Source organism: Mustela putorius, unplaced genomic scaffold (genome assembly GCF_011764305.1).
Source record: "Mustela putorius furo isolate JIRA1106 unplaced genomic scaffold, ASM1176430v1.1 tig00003988_pilon_pilon_pilon, whole genome shotgun sequence".
NCBI lineage: Eukaryota > Metazoa > Chordata > Mammalia > Carnivora > Mustelidae > Mustela > Mustela putorius.
This window is the reverse complement of record NW_025422127.1, coordinates 8,335,068-8,361,320: the sequence shown is the minus strand read 5'-3', so window position 1 is coordinate 8,361,320 and position 26,253 is coordinate 8,335,068. Positions and strand designations below refer to the sequence as shown.

The following is a 26,253-nucleotide window of genomic DNA, read 5'->3' as shown; positions in this document are numbered from 1 at the left end:
AAAATATTAATTAGTGGATGAGAAACATAAAACTAATTTCATGTTAACTTGCTAATTTATGATATAGAAAACATACCATTCTGAAAAGGGCATTTACTATCTTACCCCATTTACTGGTCCTGCAAGGAGGCAGAGGAGAAGGCGTTTGGAATCGCATTAAACAAAGATTAGAACAATGTAAAACAGGTGCAAAGAAAAGCCAAAGGCTAATAAATATTCAGTCTACGTGAAACAGGAAAATAGGAGAAAATGCTGCAGGTCCTCTGCTGTACCATGGCTACAACATCAATTGTAGCCATGATCACTTCCTAGATTACTCTTTGGACACTTAATTCAATTGGCCTTAATTGCTTAGAAAGTGTGCAACACAATTAGGGAGGATTTGTCTTTAATTTAGCTCTGAAAGAAGCAAGAATGGATGGAAACTCTAATCACAGACCACAGCAGATCATTAGAGCAATTAGGAACACACCTTCCAGTCTTGCGAACCTTTCACACAAACCACCTGCTAGCCTTTGGAGCCAGGCTTCAGACTCGCAAAAACTTTGGGGTTCTTGAGGGCCAGTGAGAGCTCATTGAGGAAGGAAATAAAGTGGGAGTCTCTTTCAGATTTCTTTGATTCAAAGATGACGACAATGGTAAAGTGAGGTTCCGGGCGGGTTAGGAAGTAGGTGCTCTGAACTTTGTCATCATAGAAGTGGACCACCTTCTCCAAGCTGTTCAGTTCGGACATGCGGTCTGTCATGATCATGATGACATTGGGCCAGTGCATGACGGGCCTGTCGCTGGGCAGAGACACCACAGCTGGATACTGGTCCACACCCTTAGGGGCCTCTCTGTAGGAATGGGGGTGGTGATAGCCGTGACCCTGAAAGCTCTCAGAACCTCGGTTGTCAAAGATTAAGGACACATTGGCAGCGTCGTACTTCCTGATGAAGCTGGAAATCTTTCCAAAAAAGTCTGGGTTGGCTTTTGCAGTTAACGTTTTCATTTCTGAAGCAGTCGTTTGCCGGCTCAGTGCCTCGTGAAAGTAAAAGCTAAACTTGGCAAGAAGCATGTTTTTGAGTTTCATCAGCCAGAGGAAAAGGTGTGGGGGCTGAACTGCCTTCTGAGATTGCCCTCCAAACAGATGTTTCTTGGTCTCCCGCTGCTTTTCAAAGATCTGGCCCCAAGTCTGCAGCTTGGTGTGAGCGCTGTGCAAGTTCACCAGGGACGGGAGGAACTTCCACTCCGAGACCTGAGCCTGGGCCTTCAGGAGATGACTCAGGACGTCCACTTCCAGCTGGAAACTGCTTTCCAAAGGACTGAGGATGGGGTGGTGAAATCTAGAGGGGAAGGGAAATTAATAGAAATAAGTAGAAATGTTATTCCACATGGAATTTTCAAACAATACACAAATAATACTCCGTTTGGAAGTAGGGAAAGGAATGACTGAAGGGCTCCATGTTGATTCATTTGAAAAGCTGGTCTGGGGTGCCAGTCAGTTAAGCATCCGACTCTTGATCTCAGCTCGGTCTTGATCTCAGGGTCATGAGTTAAAGCCCCACAGTAGGCCCATGCCCTGTGTGGATCACTCATTAATAAATTACTTATTTATCTTAAAAAATAAACAACAGATTTAAAGATAAATAAAAATTTCTGACATAACTTCACCATCTCAGAATTATGTCAGCATCACATCCTCCTATGGAAATCGCCTGGTGTTGAAACAAAAAATGAGAGTAGGGACTACCTTCCTTTCAAATACAAAGAAATGAGCTGTACTTTTTTCTGAACCTATTTTATTTATTCTGGAAATTGTAAAACTAACATAATCATCAAAACAAGGCATCCTTTTTCCAAGATGTGATCCTAAAGAGGCAGAGGAGAAAAAAGAGTCACTAAAATCTCTTAAACGTGTATGGAACACATGTAAACTTACTTAACGTTCATAGTAACTCCACAAGGTATTGTGGTAATTCCACAAGGTAAGCCCTTATTCAATCCTAGTTTTTCGAATTTTCTTCATATTTAGCTGCACTTAAAGAAAAAAAAAAAAGGATGGGGGGCCTGTGTGACTCAGGCAGTTAAGCATCTGCCTTCAACTCAGGTCATGATCCCAGGGTCCAGGGATTAAGCCCCACATGGAGCTCCTAGCTCAGCAGGGAGCCTGCTTCTCCCTCTGCCTGCTGCTCCCCCAGCTTGTGCTCTGTCTCTGTCAAATAAATAAATAAAACCTTAAAAAAAATGGGAGCTAAATAAAAAATATCTAACATTTCAACATTTATGTTTAAAATTGGATTACTACTCACTGAATTAACTTTATGACTCATGGATTGCTACCTGCTATCTGTAAAACATTTTTTTCAAATTCACTGCTAACAGTAATATCGGGTAGCAGGAGGGGAGAGGATGTGGGAGTATCTCCCTTCCAGGAAGAAAAGGGAAAGTCCAAGTGCAGAGAACATGAGGCAAGTGAGAGCACATTCTTTCTGGTGTTTCAGGTCTCCTCTTCAAAGTCATTTCCTTAGAGATGTCTTCTCTGTTCTCCAGACTGAGTCAGGTGACCATATCCTCTAATTTTTTTTTCCCCCCAAGATTTTATTTATTTGTTTGACAGACAGAGATCACAAGTAGGCAGAGAGGCAAGCGGGGGGTGAGGGGGTGGGTGGGTGGGGAAGCAGGCTCCCTGCTGAGCAGAGAGCCTAATGTGGGGCTCGATCCCAGGACCCTGAGATCATGACCTGAGTTGAAGGCAGAGGCTTAAGCCACTGAGCCACCCAGGCACCCCGAATCCTTTAGTTTCTTAATACCTGTTTTCCACTTGAGTAGCTTCATCACAGAATTTATGGGACATATGGTCTCCTTTGGTCTGAGCTCCTCCCTGAGGAGAAGGAAAAGCTGCTTACTCCCTTCGCTCCTTTATCTTTAGAACATATGGCACATACTAGAGATTCAGAGAGTCCGTAAACATGGCAACCAACTATGTTATGATTTGAATCCTACTTTCTGCCTCTGTTGTTTGTGATCTAAATGAAATTCTGTAACAGTGGGTAAGGAGAGTCCTTGTATGGACCACTTAAGAGCTTGCTTGGTTAGGCTGCGGCTTCTGAGAAATGCGGGGGCGGGGCTGGGGCGGTTTGAGTGTCTGCCTGGCCTGGTACACCCTCCTTCTCAAGGAGCCAACACCAAGCCCCTATACTCTTCCCAAAGACCCGAAGCATCTGCAAGGGACCCTGTTTTCAATATGTGGGCAAGATCTAGCATTTACTGAGCATATCTTATGCCCCAGGCACCATGGGAGATTATTTACAGGCCCAAACCCATGTAAGTTAATTGCTTCACTGTCAACAAGACAGAATCTTCTCATGTGGCTGTTTTGGCCCCAGCTGAAAAGGAAAATGCTGGTTTATCAATGAAGAAGTTAAAAAAAAAAAATCATCACAAATATAGCTGGAGTTAAAAAATCCATTTAAACATTAGAGAGATTATTAAACATTAATTAGAGAGCCCATACTAAATTAGATATTATAAGACAGAAACTCATTACCATGTGATAAGGATATAATTACATGACCACACATTTTTTTTTTCTATTACCATCATTTTACCTTCAATATCCCTTAAGAGGAAAAGCTAAAACATGGGTGGAGGGTCTCAGTCTAATAATACATTCAAAGAATCGGAAAGATAGGGGTGCCCTTATAGCTTAGTCACTTAAGTGTTGAACTCTTGATTTCAGCTCAGGTCATGATCTCAGGGTCGTGAGATCAAGCCCCACATCAGACTCTTGTGCTCAGAAGAGAGTCTGCTTAAAGCTTCTCTCCCTCTAAACCTCCCCCTACTCTCTGTCTTACACTCTCTGCTTCTCCAAAATAAATAAATAACTATTTTTAAAAAATCAGAAAGATAAACTGGATTTTAAACTCTCTAGCTCATATGATGAGATTAACTACTTTGGACCCTTCAAACATTACCTGCTTTGAAATAAACATTAAGAAAGTCTAATACAGGGACACCAGGGTGGCTCAGTTGGTTAAGCATCTGCCTTCAACTCAAGTTGTGATCCCAGGGTCCTGGATCCAGGCCCACACTGGACTCCTTACTCAGCAGGGAGCCTGCTTCTCCCTTTCCCTCTGCCACTCCCCCTGCTCATGCTCACTCGCGCTCTCTCTCTCTCTGACAAATAAATAAATAAAATCTTTAAAAAAAAGAGAAGAGAAAGTCTAATACATATGTAATACATATGTACACACACAACTTCACTGTAGCACGTTTCAAAATCTTTGAATTGTAAAAAATGCTTCTACCTCCTTGGCCTTTAGGACCTTTGACACTTAACGACCATAAAGCATCACAAGATTCTATAATAATGGGTATCAAGAAAATCTGCCAAGGAACTTGGAACACAGTAAGACTTTCAATAACAGGAAAACGGTACGAGATTGAAGAAAATTCTACTACAAATAACAATACTCTAAGTTATTTTTCTGCTTCACTGGAAATCATCATTTATATACAACTTTCTTGAAAGAACATTAATTCTTCGTACAAATTTCCAGAAAGAATTCTGAACAAGCTCTTCCATAAACATACACTAAAAGTGTTTAAATGTTCAACATTTATTAGGATGAATGTGAATGTCGAAGCTATTTTTCATCCTTAAGAAGAGCTAAAAATTCATGTTAATTTTATTCTGCCAAGACTCTGAGATTAGCATTATGATGTATCATTTCCCCCCTTTCCATTAATGCTCTGTGCCTCATACCCATTTACAACTCACACTATAGGGGGATCTGTTAAATTGTTGTAATCCAAAAATACACACCTCAACTATGGCAGCAAGCTTGTAAGAGTCTGAATTCAGAATAAATTGACAACTATTTGCAGAGAACATCTGCTCTAAAAGAAAAAAAGCCAAAAGAAAGAAATGGGTCTAGAGAGAGAGAGAGAAAACTCTCTTTCACAAATCTACATCAAGGAGTTCCTTCCAAAAGAATTATCCAGGTGCCATACATGTGAGAAGTCAGATTAAAACAACTGAAAACAAATATGTAGGGGCACCTGGGTGGCTCAGTGGGTTAAAGCCTCTGCCTTCGGCTCAGGTCATGATCCCAAGGTCCTGGGATTGAGCCCCGAATCGGGCTCTCTGCTCAGTGGGGAGCCTGCTTCCTCCTCTCTCTCTGCCTGCCTCTCTGCCTACTTGTGATCTCTGTCAAATAAATAAACAAAATCTTAAAAAAAAAAAAAGCCAAATATGTAACATAACGTGAATGTACTAAATGCCACAGAACTATACACTTAAAATGGTATTTTTAAAAGAATATTTCATTTATTTGACAGAGATCACAAGTAGGCAGAGAGACAGGCAGAGAGAGAGGAGGAAGCAGGCTCCCTGCTGAGCAGAGAGCCCGATTCGGGGCTCTATCCCAGGACCCCTGGGATCATGACCTGAGCCGAAGGCAGAGGCTTTAACCCACTGAGCCACCCAGGTGCCCCCAAAACGGTATATTTTATGTTATGTATATTTTACTATAATAAAAAAAAAACCACTATAGTCTCTTCTCACTTAAAGTTTTTATTAGTTTTTAGATACAAATACACTGAAGATATAAAGATGCATTAGCCAAAGGTTTGCCTTACAGACTTCCCAAGGTAGGAGGAGGTACTTATGGTGGATACAAGTTGGAAGTTAACACATCTCTTATGGGAGGTGCAAAATAAAATAAGATTTTAGAAAAAGGAGCAATTTCTTTTGGTTGAAAGATTATGCTGGCTATAAGGAAGACAGAATTTGAATTGAGCCATACAGCTTCAAAAGCAGCTAGGACTTGGCCATGTAAAGAGGAGTAAATTTCTGGCTGCATTCTTTTTTTTTCTTTTTTTTAATTTTTAAATTTTTTATTAACATATAATGTATTATTAGCCCCAGGGGTATAGTCTGTGAATCGCCAGGTTTACACACTTCACAGCACTCACCATAGTACATACCTTCCCCGATGTCCATTCTGGCTGCATTCTTAATCACCCCTGATTCCAGACCCTCTGCCATGTGACTCTGCAGGTCTTCCCCTGAGATGAAGAGTACTTTCCCATGCCTGGACTACAGACTGGGTCATGTGACTCGCTCTTGTCAAGAGGGTGTTAACAGATCTGATGCTGAAAATGAGCTTGGTTGGGCTTGTTCTTTTGCACTTGGGCCAGAGCCACTGGGTGGCTGGCTCCCCACTAATCTTGGGCTCGGAAGAAACAGACCAAGCCCAGAGCTCACAGTACTAAGCCAAGCCCAGTGAGACCAAGAGTGTTAAGCAGAGCTACTCAGCTAAGCCAGGCCTGTCAGGCCAACTTCCAGTAGACTTGCAAGCCTGTACGCTCGGTGGTCTGTTATACAGAATGATTGTGGCAGGGGCGCCTGGGTGGCTCAGTGGGTTAAAGCCTCTGCCTTTGGTTCAGGTCATGATGCCAGGATCCTGGGATCAAGCCCCACATCAGGCTCTCTGCTCAGCTGGGAGCCTGCTTCCCCCACTCTCTGTCTCTGCCTGCCTCTCTGCCCATTTGTGATCTGTCTATCAAATAAATTCTTTAAAAAAAAAAAAAAAAAAAAGAATGATTGTGGCAACAGCAACTGATATGATATGATATGACAATGTGATGGGCTTCAGAACATACTACCCCCAAATATGGCATCTTGTATACTGACTGTTTGTTTTAAGTTGAATGAATTTGAGAAATAAGTGTAGGAAAGATTTCCTGACCCTTCCCTGAATCAGGTCATAAAACCCTCAAGAGAAATGTGCCTTTCCCCCTATTCTAAGGAAGGAAGCATCCTTATCTCCAAACACAAGGGACACAGAGAGGAATCTGAAAGAACAGGCCTTGCTGCTTCCCCCAGCTTAGACACTTAGCTCAGACCTTTTTTCATCCTGGCACATTTTCCCACAACTCTGACATCTTCAAATGGACTCAGCTGAATTTTGTTTTTCAATAAAACCTACCATAAAAACTCTATTTTGTGAATGCTTCCTTAACATGTAAAAATTAAATACACTGGAATGTTTTTCTCTTGGTAGTTTGTCTTTTGTTAAAGCCTCCCCCTTCCCCATTGAGTTTAGAAGGGCAGAAGAAAAGGTATTTTTCCTCCCCTCCGAGTTCAAGGACATTCTAGGCAAAAGAAATAATGAACCAAAGTAGGAAATGGCAAATACTTATGGGGGAACACATTAGGTTATGGATTTTTTTTTTTGGCTCCTGCTTAAAATCCTCAAAAATTTCTCTTTGAAGCTTCTTTCATTTTACCAAGACTTTGGGTACAATTTAAAGCATTTGATGGGCCTTAGATAAATTTGAAAAGATGGGCCGGGGCAAGGCTGTTAAGATTCAGACATGCCGAATGCCTAGCGTAGACTGTGTCCTGCAGAAATGGCACTCTGGTTGGTTTTCCTTAGGAAATTTTCAGTGGGCGGAAAGTCACCTTGTTGAACTATACACGCACAACTAACAGTTTATTTCACTTATCATCACAAATCTTTTCTTGAACGAAAAAGGGCACAAGGCCTAAATAAATCACAGTTCTGCCCTTGGTGAGAATCCTGTCATCTGAAGCATTCAGATCAAAAAACTGTGCTCCCTAAAATGCAAACAGAAACTTTATGTAACTCAATTTTTAAAAGTGTTCTCTGGGATGCCTGGCTTGCTCAGTTGGTGGAGAGTATAACTCTTGGTCTCAGGATTTTAAGTCTGAGCCTCACACTGGGTGTAGACAGTACTTAAAAGTAAAATCTTTAAGGATGCCTGCGTGGCTCAGTGGGTTAAGCGGCTGCCTTCAGCTCAGGTCATGATCCCAGGGTCCTGGGATCAAGTCCCACATTTGGCTTCTTGCTCAGCGGGGAGTCTCCCTCTCCCTCTGCCTTCCTCTCTTCCTTTCTCTCTCTCTCTCCCTCCATTTCACGCATGCTCTCTCTCAAATAAGTAAAATCTTTTAAAATAAAAAAAGTAAAATCTTTAAAAACAAGTTCTTCAGGGGTGCCTGGGTAGCTGAGTGGGTTAAAGCCTCTGCCTTTGGCTCAGGTCATGATCCCACCTGGGATCGAGCCCAGCAGGGGGCCTGCTTCCCTTCCCCTCTCTCTGCCTACTTTTGATCTCTGTCATTCAAATAAATAAATAAAATCTTAAAAAAAAAAAAAGTTCTTTAAAATCTATCTGTAAAGTCATGGTTACAGGATATAAGTCATTTAATGGTATATTATTGCCACCTGAGAGGGATTCTTTATTTTTAAAAGATTTATTTATTTATTTGAGAGAGAGTGCACATGCTAGCACAGGGCACGGAGGAGCAGAGGGAGAGGAAGAGTCCTTAGCAGTCTCCTGCTGAGCGCAGAGCCTGATGCAGGGGCAGGGGCAATCTTACAGCCCAGTGGAGATCACTACTAGAGCTGAAACCAAGAGTCTGGTGCTTAACCTACTGCGCCACCCTGGCGCCCCCATCAGAGGGATTTTTAAAAGCTGTCTGGAATGAATAAGCTCTTGCTTCTTTAAAAGAATTACTTCTTTAAAAGAATTACTAAGAATTACTCTCAACTTAGGAGAGTAAATATTTTGCATTTATAACCCATCTTCCAGCTTTGTTTAACTATGAAATAGAAAAATTAACCAGAATCTTCTTTTATGCTCACTGTACAAAAGAGTTAAGTAAATTCAAAATGAATTCTACAGAATCAAAAAATGTTCCATTGATGTTTTCTCTGGAAATAAAACAAAACAAAAACAAAAACAACACACCAAGTTCTACCTCTCCTCAAAAGTATTCAAGGAATAGTAGACACCCTGATCCTGTATGAGCTAAATTCATATTTTTCCTTCTAAGGGCACACAGTGGAAACTGTAAAAATGATTAATGTTAATTATTCAATTTGAAATGAAGCATCTCAATGACTGTGGTTCATAAGCAATAATTTACGTTTGCTTAATAATGTAATAAGTTTGCCAAAGGAGGAAACCTTTAATACTGTTCTACTCTGAATACAACTGCCTTCCAAAGGAAAAAAACAAAACGTGTTTCCCATTTCATCTCTGAAAGCAGACTGGCCTTTGCAGTAACGCACACAGAATCTGCATCTCAAATCAGGGCTACTCCATGATATACATTATGCTTGTAAATTCTTTACTGCAAAAGCATTTCATCATTTGAAAGACAAACAACTCACGAGATAGAGAAGCGTTCTGACATGGATCAGATATACTGGGGTGAATAAACATTTCCTGAAAGATAAACTGGGTCATTTGGGGAAAGGATTTACTCTTTCAATAGAAGAGAATACAAAATATGAATTACTTCTCTAGAACACTGGAACCATGAAAGAAACATGTTTGGTATAGCACAGATGCCAAATCAAAAGGTCTACAGAAAAGGAGAAGGAGGAGGAGAAGAAAGGTCTACAGAAAAAAGGATATTATGAAGAAGAAATAAAAAGGCCTATAGAAATAAAGGATATTATCCTGGCAAAAGCAAAGTATGTTAATTTATACCTAAAATAATTGCACCTCCTCCCCCCCAAATCAACAAATTATACAGAATTTCAACTTCTCAGAATTTTTTAACTAAGGAATTTATGTTGTTCAAATTACCTCAGGTTTCTAATTAAGATAATTTTTAGGGTTGGATGTATTTATAATCAATAATTCCCTTTAAATAGATAAAGGCAGTATGGGCAGACAGATGAAAACACCTTGATCTTGGGTGATCCTGCCCCCGGCTCCATCAATTCCATCAGTGTCCACTCAGTACCTGGTATAGCCAAGTACTGCCCTAAAAGCTCCAAGAATGAAAACTGGGCTTTTGCAAGAAAATGGAAGAAATCCCAAAGGTCTGGGAAGTGGGATGTTTCAAATAAGGTGCAAATGGGATAGATCACAAACCTAATCAACTAAAAATGAAAATAGTTAAATAGTAATAATCATTCCTGTAAGACATACACACGCACATGCACACACACAGTTAAGGTTCAATACCTAGTATATCCCAGTGTTGGTATCTTTCTCTTATTTATCAAAACAATTTTTTTTTCATGGAGACTATTTTCAATATCACAGGGAACTTTTATTTTATTTTATTTTATTTATTTTTTAAAGATTTTATTTATTTATTTAACAGAGAGATACACAGCGAGAGAGTGAACACAAGCCCGGAGAGTGGGAGAGGGAGCCCGATGGGGGCTTGATCCCAGGGCCCCAGGATCATGACCTGAGCCGAAGGCAGAAGCCCAACAACTGAGGCACCAAGGCGCCCCGGAACTTTTAAAACATATAGGTTTCTGGGCACCCAATTGAGAATCACTAACTCTTAGTTACCTCAGGGAAAAGGGCAGGGAGGGGACAAGGGGCAAGTTTAGTTCTTTCTTTTACGTTTCCCAAACCGTTCAACAAATTACTGCCAAGTTAGTATTTGGGAATCACCACATGAGATTCCCTGTAAGAATCATATCTCCAATAGTATTTTTGTCTTTGCATTTCAAAACATTATTTTATTTAAAAAAATGTACCAATCAAGTTTGAGGAAGAAATAAAATAGTTCCAAACACAGAAAACTGGTTAACATGAAAAATTTGTTTTAAAAAAAGAAAACATGTATATTCATATGCACAGACTATCTCTCAAGAATGACAGGAAGAACTTGCTAAAACAACATTCACTGGGATGCCTGGGTGGCTCAGTTGGTTAAGCATCCACATTCAGCTCAGGTCATGATCCTAGCGTCCTAGGATTGAGTCTCACATTGGGCTCCTCACTCCAGCAGAGAGCCTGCTTCCCCCTCTGTGTGCTCAGCCTGCTATTCCCCCTGCTTGTACTCTCTCTCTCTGTTAAATAAATAAAATCTTTAAAAAAAAAAACCAAAAACCAACAACATTCACTGCCTCTTAGGAAAGGAATTAGGTAGATGAAGAAAAGGGGCACTTTTCACTATGTATTATTTCATACATTATAAATTTTGAGCCATATTAATGTATTACCCAGTAAAAATAGATAAAACAAAAATCCAAAATATATCATAAAAACAGAAAATATATGACAATAAAAAATAATACAGAGGACATTTTGGAGACAATTGGGAAAATCTAAATACTATTTACTGCTGATAGTAGAAAAAAAAATTAGTGCTAAATTTCCTGAGTAGGAAAACTATGCTACAGTTTTGTTTAATTCTTAGAAGATACAATTCAAAGTATTTGGGCATAGAGTGTCATGATGTTTGCATCTAACTTCCAAACAATTCAGAGAGTGGGGAATAAAATTATATACAGAGAGAAAGAGAGCAAACATGGCAACATTTAATAATATGAGTCCAGGGGAAGGATGTTTGTGTGTTCCTTGCACAGCTTTGTTTATTTCTTTTTTCATAATAGCTTTACTACTTAACTCGATACATAAGTATACTTTTTACCGTATAGAATTCAATGGTTTTAGTATAGTCAGAGTTGTGCAACCATCACCACTATCTAATTTGAGAATAGTCTCGTGACCCCCCCAAAAACGGAACCCTCTACCCATGAGTAGTCACTTCCCCACTCTCACCTTCCCCCTTAATTCCTGACAAAAATTTTCCGAGTCTGTAATTTATAATCTATTTTCTGTGTTTATGACTTTGCTTAATTCTGGACATTTCCTGTAACTGGAATGACAGAATATGATATCTTTTGTAACTGGTCCATGCATGTTGTAGCCTGTATCCATACTTCATTCCTTTCTACAGCTGAATAATAACCTGCAGTACTTCTCAAATTCCTTGCATACTGTTTTTTGGTTCAGGCATTGAGGAATACATAAGAGCCGGGCTAATTTTTTTTTTAAGTAAAAGTAGCAATTTCCTTCAAATACAAATTTTCCAGCTAATCGACATCTTTTAAAAAAAATTAAATTGGCTACAAATAGCCTTTTGATTATTAAAAAAAATTTAAGTATGCCCTCCTCAAAAACACAGATACCTGTCTCCACTGAGAAAGTTTAAAACAAAACCAGAACTATGCCACAGGCACTGAGAGCGATTATGAAGAAGTTTCCAACCCATGGTAAATAATGGTTACATCTGAGGACTAAGTGGGTAACTCACCAAGATGATTACTTTGAAAGGGACATTTATTTGAATAATGGTTTAGTAAAAAACAAAAAACCCCCACATTATTTTATATACAATTCTCCCCTTGTGTGAACTCTTTCATAAGCAGCAAAATCAGTTATAATACATCTTTTAAGGATGACTTCATTCTTGGTCTTTGGCCATTGCTTAAAGAAGTATCCACCCAGCATGGTGTTAATGAAGCCCAAAGAAGGTAACTAATGTTCACCTGTTGCTTAATTAATATGTATAAAATGTAAAATGAAGGGGTGCCTGGGTGGCTCAGTGGGTTAGAGCCTCTGCCTTCAGCTCAGGTCATGATCTTGGGGTCCTGGGATAGAGCCCCAAATTGGGCTCTCTGCTCAGCAGGGAGCCTGCTTCCCTTCCTCTCTCTCTGCCTGCCTCTCTGCCTACTTGTGATCTCTGTCAAATAAATAAATAAAATCTTTTAAAAATATTGTAAAATGACTATTTCTTCCCTTTGCAGTCATTTCATCATAGATTTTCTTCATAAGAGTGCAGGGAGGGAGCTCGTGTGTCGGGGTGTGTGTGTGTGTGTGAGGCTGCTGTGTGTGTCCCTTCCTCCCTCCTCACCTACACTCACCTGGAGCTGTACTTCTTGAGGATGGCGTCCAAGAGGCCAACAAGCTCCTCAGCGTTGATGAACTTCTGGGGGCTGAGGGTGTACATCTTCTCATAGAAGTCTGCGATCTCCATCCGGGCCTGAACGAAGAAGCAGAGCTGCTCTGACAGGTGGGAAAGTAGTTCCTCCACGTGGGGGGCGGTCCCACCCAGGGCACTCCGGCCAGTCACCACCTTCTTGAGCTCGTTGTGCAGGGACGTGTAGATGGTTCGGATGGAATCCTTCCGGCTGAAGAAGGACTGGCCCCCTGGGAGGCAAATGACATTAGCACTTAACAAGTGAGGAAGAGAACCCAGAAGGACCAAACACCTCCCAGCATCCAAAAGGAAAGGAGTGGAGTCTGTTGAGCTCAGGGAGTTAATATCATCTACCATATTCTCTGACTCCTGTGATTGGAATTTAAATATTTTGTGATTCATAATTTCACTGAGGAATAAGAAATGAATGTCTGGTGCAACTCATTAGTGTAACAACAGACCTGTGTATGATTTCTTTAACCAGGTATCAACTCTCCCTTATCCCATTTCAATGAGGATTCATATTTATTTCAGAGATAATTGACCTAGCAGGTACCATCTACCTGGAGCTAAATTGCTTTCTTCCCTAGACATGTACTTAAAACAAAAGAGAATACCTAATTGGAAAACACTGTTGTTATTCCTGCATTAGAGTTGCTTTTTCCTTTGAATCTTATCTTCTAAGCCATACCAGAAAATGGAAAATATACAGACATGTATTTCCCTTACACAAGAACACAGACTACTGGGATCCCAGCAGAAAAAAGGAAATCTGTAGTACTTTTTTTTTCTTTCTGTTTTTAAGTTAGCTCTAAACCCAACATGGGGCTTGAACTCACAATCCTGAGATCAAGAATTGCACGCTCCTCTGAATGAGCCAGCCAGGCACCCAGAAATCTTTAATACTCTTGACAAGGTTGACACTTTAGGTTATAATAAAGCAAGCACCACTTTGTGAATGATTAAGAGCAGGAAGCAATTATAGTAACTGTTGTTGTAACTCAGGGGTTCCAAAGGAAATCAGGAAAAAAAAAAAGACCAAATACATTCCTTTCAACAGTTAAAAAGGATCAAGTGGCCAAGACATCATTTCCTTGCTCTGTATTAATACATGATTAACTTGATTTCTATTATAGAGCCAGGTTTGTACATGTTTTCTTAAGCAATTCTGTACCCCACTAAAGAAAGGGTCACAGGCAAGACATTAGAAGAATGAAAAGAAACAGGGCAAGTTTAAAACAGTAATTCTTAGAGATACATAAATTAGAAATATATAAACAAAAATATTTATATAGAAATATATGTTATATATTTATCTAATATTATCTAATATCTAATATTTATATATTAGAAATATATAAATAAAACCCAAGAGATGGATGACAGTTTAAATTTTCTCTTGATATACACAGGATGCTTTCATGAATAAATTTATTACTATTCTAAACACATCAAGGCATTTGTAAAATATCCCCTTAACAAATCAATCATTTCACAATGTTCTAATTCACGACCCAGTTTGTATTTCAAACTTTCCTACCACTGTGACCACCTTGTCTCAGTCTACCCAGGGCTTTCTAGGTTTTAGCACTGAAAACCTGGTGTCTTGGAAAACCAGACTTAGTCCCATGTCCTGGGAACACCCCCCAACCCCTGGCACCAAGCAAACCTAGAAGGTTGGTCACCCTACTTACTACTTATTCCACAAACTCTTATTATTTTAAAAATGTTTCCTTCAATATACTGCCTAAACAAAGTAACCTGCATTCAAATCATTTCTCCTACTAAGAGCCGCAAAAGCCACGTGATACAGCTGGGTTGACCCCAGCAGTCACATCCCACCCAGGACTGTACCCTAAAGGGTTTGCCCTCCCTCCCTGTCTATCTTCAGTCTAACCTTACAGATTTTGTGGGGCAACCGTATGGAATAAATAGACCTCTGTGCCCAAGTTTAGGAAAAAATTCTCTTAGGTTAGGTAGGTAACAAGATGAGAGTACCATGCAAAATCTATGGGGCGCCTGGCTGGCTCAGTCAGCAGAGTGTGCAACTCTTGGTCTCAGGGTTGTGAGTTTGAGCCACACATTGGGTGTACAGATTACTTAAAAAATAAAATCTTAAAAAAAAAAAAACAAAAACCACCACCACCAAAAAACCTAAAAGCTCTGGAAGTCTGACCAATTTAGTTCCAAATTCCAGCTTCTGAACTTAGAAGCTGTGTAATGTGCCAATGACTTAGCCACTCTGAGCCTTAGTTGTTTTTAACATGAAACTAGTAATAGAGCCAAGAAGACAAAATAAAATGCCATTTGGTATGTAATGTGCCTGGAGCAAAGTGAGTATTCCATCACTAATCCCTTGTCCTTCCATTTATAACTGATGTAAGAAAATTCTAAATACTACTAATTGGACTTCTAAAACTCTATGGTAAATTAGGAGCTTCATGTACTATAAAAAAGAATAGCTACCTACTTCATAGATAGCTAGCTAGGTGACCTCAACTGTGTACTCACCTCTGCTGTTAATAGGGTGGCCTTGGTGACAATTTTAACTCTGGGTGAAAAAGGAATACCTTTGCTCATCAGATAACTCTTATCTGAGGGAGTGGAAACACAAAGAATACCCTGAAAAACTTATCAGTAAACATCAATCACTAGTAGCGAAACCCAAGTAACACTTGATACAAGGATGGGAGAGACCACTGATGAAATTTCTTCTGAACAGGTCTCTTTTCTCAAAGCTCTGAGGAGCACAGTTCTACTTGTTGACTACCCTGGTTAGGAATATCCAATGGAGACTGGCTTTCCTTCTTACTGGAAGGAAAGCAGAGACACCAGACATCTCCCTCTTTACAATTTTTTGGATTTATAAAGTATGATTATTTTGAATTATTTTCAGAAGCTTCTATGTATTGAATCCTCATTATTTCCCAAGATTTCAGGAGTCCATCTCACATAATGAAATTTCAAGTAATAAGTATACTTAAAGGAGTATGTAAAATGTCTAATTGAGTATTTTATCCCACAACTTATTGTTAATGATAATTTATAAACACGGGTTCTCAAGTCATTTTCTACCATGCTAAATTCTAGCAACCAGAGACTGAGAAAACTCTCTAATAATTAAACAAAAAGGGAGAAAGTATGACCTAAAAACCTCCAAAAGCATTGAGATGGCATATTTTTATCACTGATCCTTCCCCAAACAGGTATATTCTTCCCTCAAAAGAAAGAGAAAGTTCTAAGATAAGGGGCCCACCCAGAGTTTTTCAGAACTGAGCCAATACAGGAGCAGAAGTCTCCCTGTCAGGTCTGTCCTTTGCCTAAAGTGTTTGCCCATACAGGCATCTATAATCAGGATTCACTGCCAAGGTCTCTGATCAACAACCAGTCACAAGAGTGAGTCAGAAAGACTCACTTTCTTGGACCATGTTTTAAATGTTTAAAAATACACATAAAACTTTTTGTTTTGCTTAAAAAAAATACATTCTAATTAGCAAATATTTGAAGAAAGTGGAAATGTCTTAAGTGGCAACAGAAAAATTTTTTCACAAGTTTTCAAGAAAAAAGTCACAAAGTCATAAGCATGTTAATATCACTGATATTTTGATACTTCCAGTATCAAAAAACTCCAAGATGCAAAGTTAAAATTTAAAATCTGGAACTTACATTTACTATACATGTGAATAAGTTAATGAGGCATTAAAGTTAAACATGCCATTCTCAGGAACATTCACTTAGAAGTCACAGATCACCTGGGAGCAGAACCATGCCTGGGCATGTTTCATAGTATAAATTGCTCCTGGGTCAATTTCAAGGTGCAGGCTTAAGGCTCATCCATGCAAACTGGGGGTCTATGCAGAACTAATGACTTTACATAATGAGGGCTAGTGCTGGCTTCGGCAGCGCATATACATAATGAGGGCCATTTCACAGAACCCAAGGCAGAGACAGTGATGATCTCACACGTGCTCTTACACACAGGGCAGTTCTGTTTACCTGAAACCAGACACACACACCTTAAACTGGCATAACAGATTTTTAAATTGGGGTCCATCAATAGGCTTTAGGAAATCCAACTGAACCCTCGCGGATTAAATGTAAAATTCTATTTCCCATATATATTCCATATATGTCTATGGGCTTCATCAAATTCTCATAGATGAGCTTAAACAAACTTAAGAATCATGGGACTGGGACCAATCACCATTCTTCATGAGGTGACAGGATCTAAAAACAACTAAAACTGCCAGAAAATTACCCACCTTCAATTTTACAGCCAGAATTCTCCCCATTTCCAAATACAGCTGGCCCCTGAACAATGCCAGGAGTGGTGGAGGGGGTGTTAGGGAGCTGACCTACCCCGGCAGTCAAAAATCCGAGTACAACTTTTGATTCCCCCCAAATTTAATTACTAATAGCTTATTGTCAACTTGAGGCCTTACTGATAACATAAACAATAGATTAACACATATGCTATATGTTATATGTATTATATATATTATATTCTTATAGTAAGGTAAGCTAGAGAAAAGAAAATGTTAAGATAATCATGAAGGATGAGAAATACATTTACTGTACTGTATTTATAAAAAAATCCATGTATTAGTGGATCCATGCAATTCAAACCCCTATTCAAGGGTCAACTGTATATACAACCTATTTTTAAATTATAATACAGCAATTTTTAAGAATAAATCATACGTATAAAAACACAATCTGACAGTTCAAAGGCAGGTATTCTGGTTTGAGACCTGTCACCTACCTACACAAGTGCGCATAAACAATTTGCTAATCTGTAGAAAGGGGAATAATAACATTTCAACAGCAACTGCAAATTTGTGAGAACTGCCACTGTAAAAAGGGGTGGAAAAAATACACACGGTATTCTATTCTATTCTATCTAAGCACTTTGCCGGTAAGTCAACGTACTAAACAAATTATTTAAACAGCTAAGGCAGAAGTTAAGATTTCAGAAAGCCCTGCCCTTTGGGTATTTACTGAAAGCAATATGTACATGGCCACCTTCAGGCCATACAAAGAAATGGGGCCCTAAATATCAAAATGGAATCTGCACTCAACTTTACCTTTCTATTCTTTATTGCATATATGTGTTCTTCATTCATACCAGACTCTGTGCTTCTGATAATTAAAGGGTCTAAAAATGGGCCAAAATACTAACTTTAAAAGCTCTGGGATTCATATTGATTGTTGTTGGTAATTGTAAGTAGTAATACCTTATATGCATACCCTTGGCTTTCACATATTTTATTTCCTTCTGATCTACTCATACTAATTGTTTCTACTAGTGAAAATCGGTTGAATCAGCTCTTGCATCTTATTTTCAGGGCCAAGATTTATGATGGAATGATAGGAGTGTTTACCATTTTCCCCTTAAGTCCCCTCTTGCTAGTGTTAGGCATATTTCTTGCCTTTCCTCTCCAGTATTCATTTATTTCCTCATCCACTAAATATTTATTGACGGCCTAGAAAGGGTAGGACTCTATCTGTAACTCGCAGGGGCCTTAACTTCAAGAGGCCAGACAAAAGTGTTCATTAATTCTAACTAGGTTGTATTGCCAAGTTTTGCTCTTCTGGCCACAGTTGTCACTGGTCAGAAGAGCGAAGACACACAGTCTGCTTAACTTTTCATTTATGGCACCAATCCATGCACTGAGCCAAATGGATACACCCTTCGATTTGAGACACAGCCCTGAAAAGAGCATCCAACCCCGCGGCCAATCTATCAGCAGCAGAGGCCGGTGGGCGGGGCTTGTGGAAGCCGAGGGGAGGAAGGGAACGGTGGGAGGAGATCTGGGAGTGCCAAGTTGAGCCTGAGGCTAGGAGTGAGACAGGGAACCCAAGCCACGGCCGGTCGGAGAATATACCCCCTTTCCTTCCTCCTCAAAGGGCACGGGGGGCGGGGCGGAGGTACCTAGTTTTTGCCCCAGGTAGGTGAGGCTGTGATAGACCTTCTCGGCCGCGGCCAGGTGGGCCAAGGCCGCCAGCAGCGACAGCCAGCTGCCCCCCGCGCTCTTGTTGGCCTCTCGTTCCTTGTCCACATTGTCCTTGGCCTTGTCGTAAGAGAAGATACCCAGGTGAGAGAAGAACGTCTCCAGCACCGCCTGTTCCACCGGGACCGGGGCGGCCAGCGGGATAGACTCCCCCATGCGAGCCGGGATCCAGCTCCACCCACGTGGCTCTCCTCTCCCTCGCACTTCCGGGTTCTCAGGGAACGTGCGCACCAGCGTGCGTGCGCGTGACCGCCGCAAGCGACGGGCTCGTGAGCGCGCCGCTCCCTCGACCGCGCCGGGGCCTTAGAGAGGAGGCCCGTGAGGGCCGAGGAAGGAGGGAAATGGCCCGTTGTTAGCTCCGGAGCGGCTTCGGCTCTTCGGTTCGCGCAGCGCTGACCATTCGGACCTTTGGGGCAGAACGCAAGACAGTCAACTCGCTGCTCCTCGGACCTGACTGCGTTCTGAGGTGAGCTGAGAGGCCCCTCCCTGTGAGACAGCGTCAGTGCTGGTGACGTCACGCTTACATGACGTCAGTAGTTCTTGCTCTGTCATCTGGAGTGGGCTTGCATTAAGCCTGCCTTGGGCCTCCAGGGCGCTGAGCGTTGAAGCTAGTGGCTGGAACTGTGTCCTTTCACAAGGAATCAGTTCTCAGCTTTTAATCAAGGCTTTTAATCTCAGCTTTTAATCAAGGAATCACCAGCTTTTAAACTAACGCAGGTGAGTGGATTATAGTACCTGATACTGGTAAAGGTTTATATCTTATCCCCATGTCTGATTTTCACGCAGTCACACACTTTGCATTTATTCCACCTGTATCCTGTGCAAAGCATCTCACGTTCGCGCTAAGGAAACCGCTTCCAAGCAGAACTCTTCAGCTTGGCCATGCTACACAAACTACGTTAGGGTTCCTTAAAAAGTTCTACAGAGAAGGATAAATTTTAGTATATGTGCTGCCGAAGCGAGCACCGAAGAATGTTAAATTAATGTAAATTCTGTTAAAGGTTCTAAACTGATGCACTGTCGTTCAAATCAATTACAAATTCCTTTGACATTTAAGGAGCACCATAAAGCCAGCTCATAGTTGTGTCTACTATAATGAAACTCTGCCCACTACCTGCTCAGTTTCTTCTTTTCTCCTTTTTTGTGTGTGATTATTTTACACTAGACACACTATTTAATCCTGGATATTCGCATGTCTCTTTGCCCTAATGGTGAACTCCCTAAGGCAGAATCTAGGGTTCACTTACCTTTATAATCTTTTGAGAAGGGGTAGCACAGTGATGTTTGTTGAAATGAAGGAACTGTGTGTTTTCAGTTTTTTTGCCAAGCTAGACCTGTTTTGCCATCACTACCTTTTAATGCAAATCCAGTAATCAAATTTTAATGACTGTATAAATATAATGTATACAAAAATAAAATATAATTGGATAAAAATATATAATTTTCTCAAAAATATAATTGGATAAAATAAAAAATATAATTGGATAAAATCAACCCTGTTAACTGTGATACAAGAGAAAATTTTATGTTATGAAGGTGAAAAAGGAAGCAGCATTCATATCTTTTTGGAAGAATCAGGGAGGCTTCCAAGAAGGAGAATGTGATGGTTTTTAATGAATGAGTAGAAGTTAGTAATAAAAAAAAAAATGTAGTATGGGGGCCCCTGGGTGACTCAGTTAAACCATACTTGATATTGGCTCACGTCATGATCTCAGGGTTGTGAGACAAGCCACTTAGTGGGCTCTGTGCTCAGCAGGGAGTCTACTGGATTCTCTCTCTCTCTGTCTCTGCCTCTCTCCCCGCTGTCTCTCATAAATAAATAATCTTTTTTTTTTTTAAAAAGCATAGTACTAATAATATTGAAACCAACAGACAATGAGAAAGGATTATAAAGCTCACAACCATACCCAAGTAATATAAGAATTACTAAGATAATAAAGGTGGCATCAGAAATCAGTGGGCAAAGAAAAACTTAATAGTGAAGGAGAAGCGATTATGGGGGGAAAAATTCCTATGTCCTGCCACAAAATACAACTACATGTGTAAAAAATAAAACCATAAACTAGGAAACAAATGCAAGTGAAAATTTAATTGATCCAGGGATAGGAAAGAGCCTTTTAGTTATGAAAGGGTTGGAAGAAAGTACAAAGGAAGAGGTTGACTTGACTATAAATATGTCAAGAAAACACAATGCCAACATCGTAACATATGTCAGACAGAACTTTAAGGTGCTTAACATTTTAAGACCTGGTAATCCTAGAAATGTAGATTAAACTTCTATTTTTCACCTATCAGGTTTTTTTGAAAAATTTTAAGTGCTGGTAGATAAACATCTGCAGTGAGTTTGTTCTTAAACATTGCAGATGGAGTGTAACTTAGTATGACCTTTCTGGTCATAAAAACATTGCATAAAAAATTGCAAAACATTTGGCAATATACATTTAAGTGAGAGTATATATATATGTACAGTGTCTAGAACACTAAGACAATACATGTTTAGTTTTCATGTCTGTCATTATTTTTACTATTGTTTTTATTAATAACATTATCATACCTTTTAATCAGCACAGTGCCTAGAATAATAACTTAGTGGATGTTCATTAAATATTTGATTGGCTAATTGTCCTTGTCACATAAGATTTGTTTTTCAAAGATTTTATTTATTTATTTGACAGAGATGACAAGTAGGCAGAGAGGCAGGCAGAGAGGGAGAGGCGGAAGCAGGCTCCCCGCTGAGCAGAGAGCCCGATGCAGGGCTTGATCCGAGGACCCTGAGATCATGACCCAAACCAAAAGCAGAGGCTTAACCCATTGAGCCATCCAGGCGCCCCGTCACGTAAGAATTTTATAGGAGGTCGCCTGGGTGGCTCAGTGGGTTAAGCCTCTGCCTTTGGCTCAGGTCATGATCTCAGGGTGCTGGGATCGAGTTCCTCATTAGGCTCTCTGCTTGGCAGGGAGCCTGCTTCCTCCTCTCTCTCTGCCTACTTGTGATCTCTCTCTCTGTCAAATAAATAAATAAATATCTTAAAAAAATTAAAAAAGAATTTTATAGGAAAAGCTCCTCTCCATCCACCTGTCCTTCCCTCTGCTCATATGCATACCTCTTACTCTCTCTCCAGTATAAATAAATAAAAGCTGAAGCACCCGGGAGGCACAGTCATTCAAGCGTCCAACTCTTGGTTTTGGCTCAGGTTGTGATCTCAGGATAATAGGATCTGAACCCTGTAAGGGACCCTGTGCTCACTGCAAAGTCAGCTTGAAACTCTCTCTCCCTCCCTCCTCCCACCACACGCTCTCTCTCTAAAGGAATAAAATCTTGTTTAAAAATTTTTTTTAAGATTTTCTTTGAGAGAGGGGGAGGGGAGCACAGTGGGAGTGAGAGGGAGAAGTAGAGTCCCTGCTGAACAGAGTCCGAGGTGGGTCTCAATCCCAGAGCCCTGAGATCATGACCTGAGCCAAACAGGGAGAACCTGACACCCAGGTGCCCCCCCCCCAAATTTTTTTTAAAGAATTTTATAGGAAGGGGTCCTGGGTAGCTCAGTGGGTTAAAGCCTCTGCCTTCAGCTCAGGTCATGATCTCAGGGTCCTGGAATCTAGCCCTGCATTGTGCTCTCTGCTCAGTGGGGAGCCTGCTTCCCCTTCTCTCTCTGCCTGTCTCTGCCTACTTGTGCTCTCTCTCTCTCTCAAATAAATAAAATCTTTAAAAAAAAAGAATTTTATAGGAAAAGACATAGAGTTAATGACATGTCAACCTGTTAAAAATTAAAGCTATAAAGAAGTTATCTGGAATGATCATGTGGTTCAGCCTATAAGCAGGATACTTTGTACAGTAGTAAAAAAAACAGCTGTTATTGATGATATGTTAGCTATCTTTTGCTGCATATCAAATAACCCCAGAAGTACACACCAAGGGGGCTAGGTGGGTTTAATCGGTAGAGCTTGTGATTTTTGATCTTGGGGTGATGAGTTCAAACCCCACATTGGGGTAGAGTTTACTTTAAAAAAAAAAAAGTATTTGGGTGGCTCAGTTAGCTAAGAGTGTGCCTTCAGCTCATGTCATGATCTCAGGGTCCTAGAATTGAGCCCACATCTGGCTCTGCACTCAGAGGGGAGTCTTTCCTTCTTTTCCCCCCTCCCTCTGCTCATGCTCTGTCTCTCTCAAATAAATAAGATCTTAAAAAAAAAAAAAGTATTTGGGGAGCCTGACTGGCTCAGTCAGTAGAGCCTGCTGCATGAGTTTGAGCCCCACATTGGGCTTGGAGAATATTTAAAAAAAACAAAAAAACAAAAACAAACAAACAAACAAAACCAACTTAGTGGCTTCAAACGATGGAAGTCATGTATTATTTCTCAGTCAATTTTGGAGTCAGGAATTCAGGTGGGTTTCAACCGGGCATTTCTGTTTCAGTCTCATAAGATTGCAGTCAGGTGTAGGCGAGGGCTGTGGTTGTCTGAAGACTTAATCTGGAGTGGAGAATCCACTTCCAAGGCAGTTCTCTCGCATGTCTGGCAAGTTGGCATAGACTGTTGGCCACATGGGCTTTCCCACAGACAGCTTGAGTGTTCCCACAGCATGGCAACTGGCTTCTTCTAGAGCAAGTGATCAATCTGAAAGACCGAAGCACAAGCTGAAGTGCCTTTTATAACACAACCTTGGAACTCAAACATCACGTCAGCCATGTTCAGGGCCAGCCTGGATTGAATTTGGGCAGGAGAGTAATGAAGGGCATGTGCTGGGGAGGAAGGGTCAGTAGAGGCTATCCTGGGGGCTGGCTACCACAGATGAGGATGACTTTTCCGGCTGGAGCATTGTCTGCTTAAAAGTGTCTAAGGATGGAAGCCCATATGTGTTCCTTTATAATACTGCTCAAGAAGTTGTTTCTTGGGGCCTCTGTCTGGCTCATTTGGAAAAGCGTGTGACTCTTGATCTCAGGGTTGTAAGTTTGAGTCCCTCATTGGGTGTAGTGATTGCTTAAAAAATAAAATCTTAAGGATTGCCTGGGTGGCTCAGTCAGTTAAGTGTCTGCCCTCAGCTCAAGCCATGACCCCCTAGCCCTGGGATGGATCTCTGCATCATGCTCCCTGCTCAGTGGGGAATCTGCTTCTTCCTCTCCCTCTCCCTTCTCCTCTCCCTCTGCCTTTCCCTGTCCCTTGTGCTCTCTTGCTTGTGACTGCTCGCCCTTTCTCTCCTTCTTAAATAAATAGGTAATTTTTTTTTAAAGATTTTTAAAAAATTTATTTATTTGACAGACAGAGGTTACAAGTAGGCAGAGAGGCAGTCAGAGAGAGGAGGAAGCAGGCTTCCCGCCAAGCAGAGAGCCCGATGCGGGGCTCGATCCCAGGACCCTGGGACCGTGATCTGAGCCGAAGGCAGAGGCTTTAACCCACTGAGCCACCCAGGCGCCCCTAAGTAAAAAGTTTTTAAAAAAATAAAATCTTTAAAAAAAAGTTGTATCTTAGTTTTAGTTTCTTAAGTCTAGAAAAACAATTCTGTTCAAGACTATTGATTTGATACTGCTCTTTACAACTTCTTTGAAAATTTCCCTAGTGACAGTACCAGTGACAAAACCATTTTAGTGGTAACAATGCATTTTGGGGGCAAAAGAACATTAGCAAGAGGACAAGGTAATGATTCATTCCTTTATTCAAGCATCTGTTCTTGTCATTTATCTGATAAAGAGTGAACTAAATTTTATGTGTGGTCGATAGACACATACAGTAACATACACCAGCAATAATTTTACAACTTAATGATTATGCCAGTTAATTATTGCACAGATTTTATATTATTTGGGCTCATTTCCCTTTTGCTGTTCTATTTTCTTGACATAATATTGACATAATAATAAAGCTCATTGATTTAACAGTTACTGTGTGCCAGGTGCTGCACATTTCAGTGATCTTCCAACAAACCTTCAGAGGTGTGGTTATCACCCTTTGTGTAGTAATTAAGCAATGTGTCCAAAATACACGCAGTAACTGACAGGGCTGGGATGCAAACCAAGATCTGGGTCTCTTTCCTGCCTTGAGCATGGATGCTGTGAGTGACTTATCCCCCATATGAATGCCTCCCACCTCAGAGGTCAGAGATGTCCACGTTGTTATTCAGGCATTTTCAAATTTTTTCTGTAGCTATCTTCCTTCCTGTGTTGACAGAATGGTTGAAAGTTATGATTTCAGGGAGAAGTCTTTTTCGGCTTACCAAGAGGAACCAGATATCTGATATGGGACAACCTCCTTCATTTTCTTTTCAGATTATTTACTAAAAAATACCAGAAAAGTAGTGATACATTATATAGCTCTTCAGCACCTAACTTTCAGCTAAATTACCTTCCTTGTTGTATGTAAAAAAAAAAAAATAAAAACTAGTCTGACCAGGGACCCCTGGCTGTCTCATTTGGAAGAGTATGCTATTCTTGATCTCAGGGTTGTGAATTTGAGCCCCATGTTGGGTGGAGAGATTACTTTAAAAAAAAAAAAGTCTATGGGGCACCTGGGTGGCTCAGTGGGTTAAAGCCTCTGCCTTCGACTCAGGTCATGATCTCAGGGTCCTGGGATTGAGCCCCACATCCGGCTCTCTGCTCAGTGGGGAGCCTGCTTCCCTCCTCTCTCTGCCTGCCTCTCTGCCTACTTGTGATTTCTCTCTGTCAAAAAAATAAATAAATTCTTAAAAAAAAAAAGTCTGACCAAAAAAAAAAAAAAAAGCAAACCATCTCCCACACACACACACACACACACAAAACACATGCCACTTTTTGTTACAATTAATTAACTTCCCATTTTGTTTTTCTGCACATATTAATATAACATGACTTTGAAATAAAGATTAGGAGATTACACATATATATATGTGTATGATATGTATAAATATATAATGTGTATGTATATATGTGTATAAATGTATATATGTATATGGATAATACATTTATACATATATATGTATATATAATATATGTATTAGGGTGATGGGTTAAGAAACTAATCCAAGCTTAAAGAGAGAAAGAATATTTCAGATCTGTTCTTTTGGCTAATATTGGTACGGAGCTGCATTGTCCAATATTTAGTAGCCACTAGCAATATGTGGCTATTTACATTGAAATGAGTTGAAAGTAAATAAAATTTGGAATTCAGTTCTTCATTTGCATTAGGCACATTTCAAATGCTCAGTAGCCACCCATGGCTAGTGGCTACTATCCTGGATGGCACTGTACCTGAATTTCCAGCGTTATAAAAAGTTCAGTGGGTGGGGTGCTGGGTGGCTCAGTGGGTTAAGCCTCTGCCTTTGGCTCAGGTCATGATCTCAGGGTCCTGGGATCGAGCCCCGCATCGGCTCTCTGCCTGCCTCTCTGCCTACTTGTGATCTCTTTCTGTCTGTCAAATAAATAAATAAAATCTTAAATAAATAAAATCTTAAAAAAAAAAGTTCAGAGGGACAGTGCTAGAAAGAAGCAATAGCATAAGAAAGAATTTCATGGATGAAACAAAATAAGCCAG

At 40.4% G+C, this 26,253-nt stretch overlaps 1 protein-coding gene and 1 long non-coding RNA gene across 3 annotated transcripts in view; one reads left to right on the top strand and one right to left on the bottom strand.

The window, feature by feature from the left end:
* Positions 1-371: 371 nt before the first annotated feature.
* Positions 372-18,915, bottom strand: KICS2 (KICSTOR subunit 2). The gene is made up of 3 exons (XM_004766592.3): positions 18,681-18,915; positions 12,693-12,978; positions 372-1,325 (listed from the first exon to the last, which is right to left on the bottom strand). Exons 1-3 carry the CDS (start codon positions 18,913-18,915, stop codon positions 509-511), a joined length of 1,338 nt encoding a protein of 445 aa, XP_004766649.1. The 3' UTR covers positions 372-508.
* Positions 18,916-19,092: 177 nt separating this feature from the next.
* LOC106007249 overlaps positions 19,093-26,253 on the top strand; it is a 91,302-nt gene continuing 84,141 nt past the window's right edge. The window contains exon 1 of one of the 2 annotated variants that reach the window (XR_006604253.1): positions 19,093-19,225. This is a non-coding gene — a long non-coding RNA (uncharacterized LOC106007249). The remainder of the gene's footprint in view (positions 19,226-26,253) is intronic. The other variant, XR_001181906.2, reaches the window with a different exon arrangement.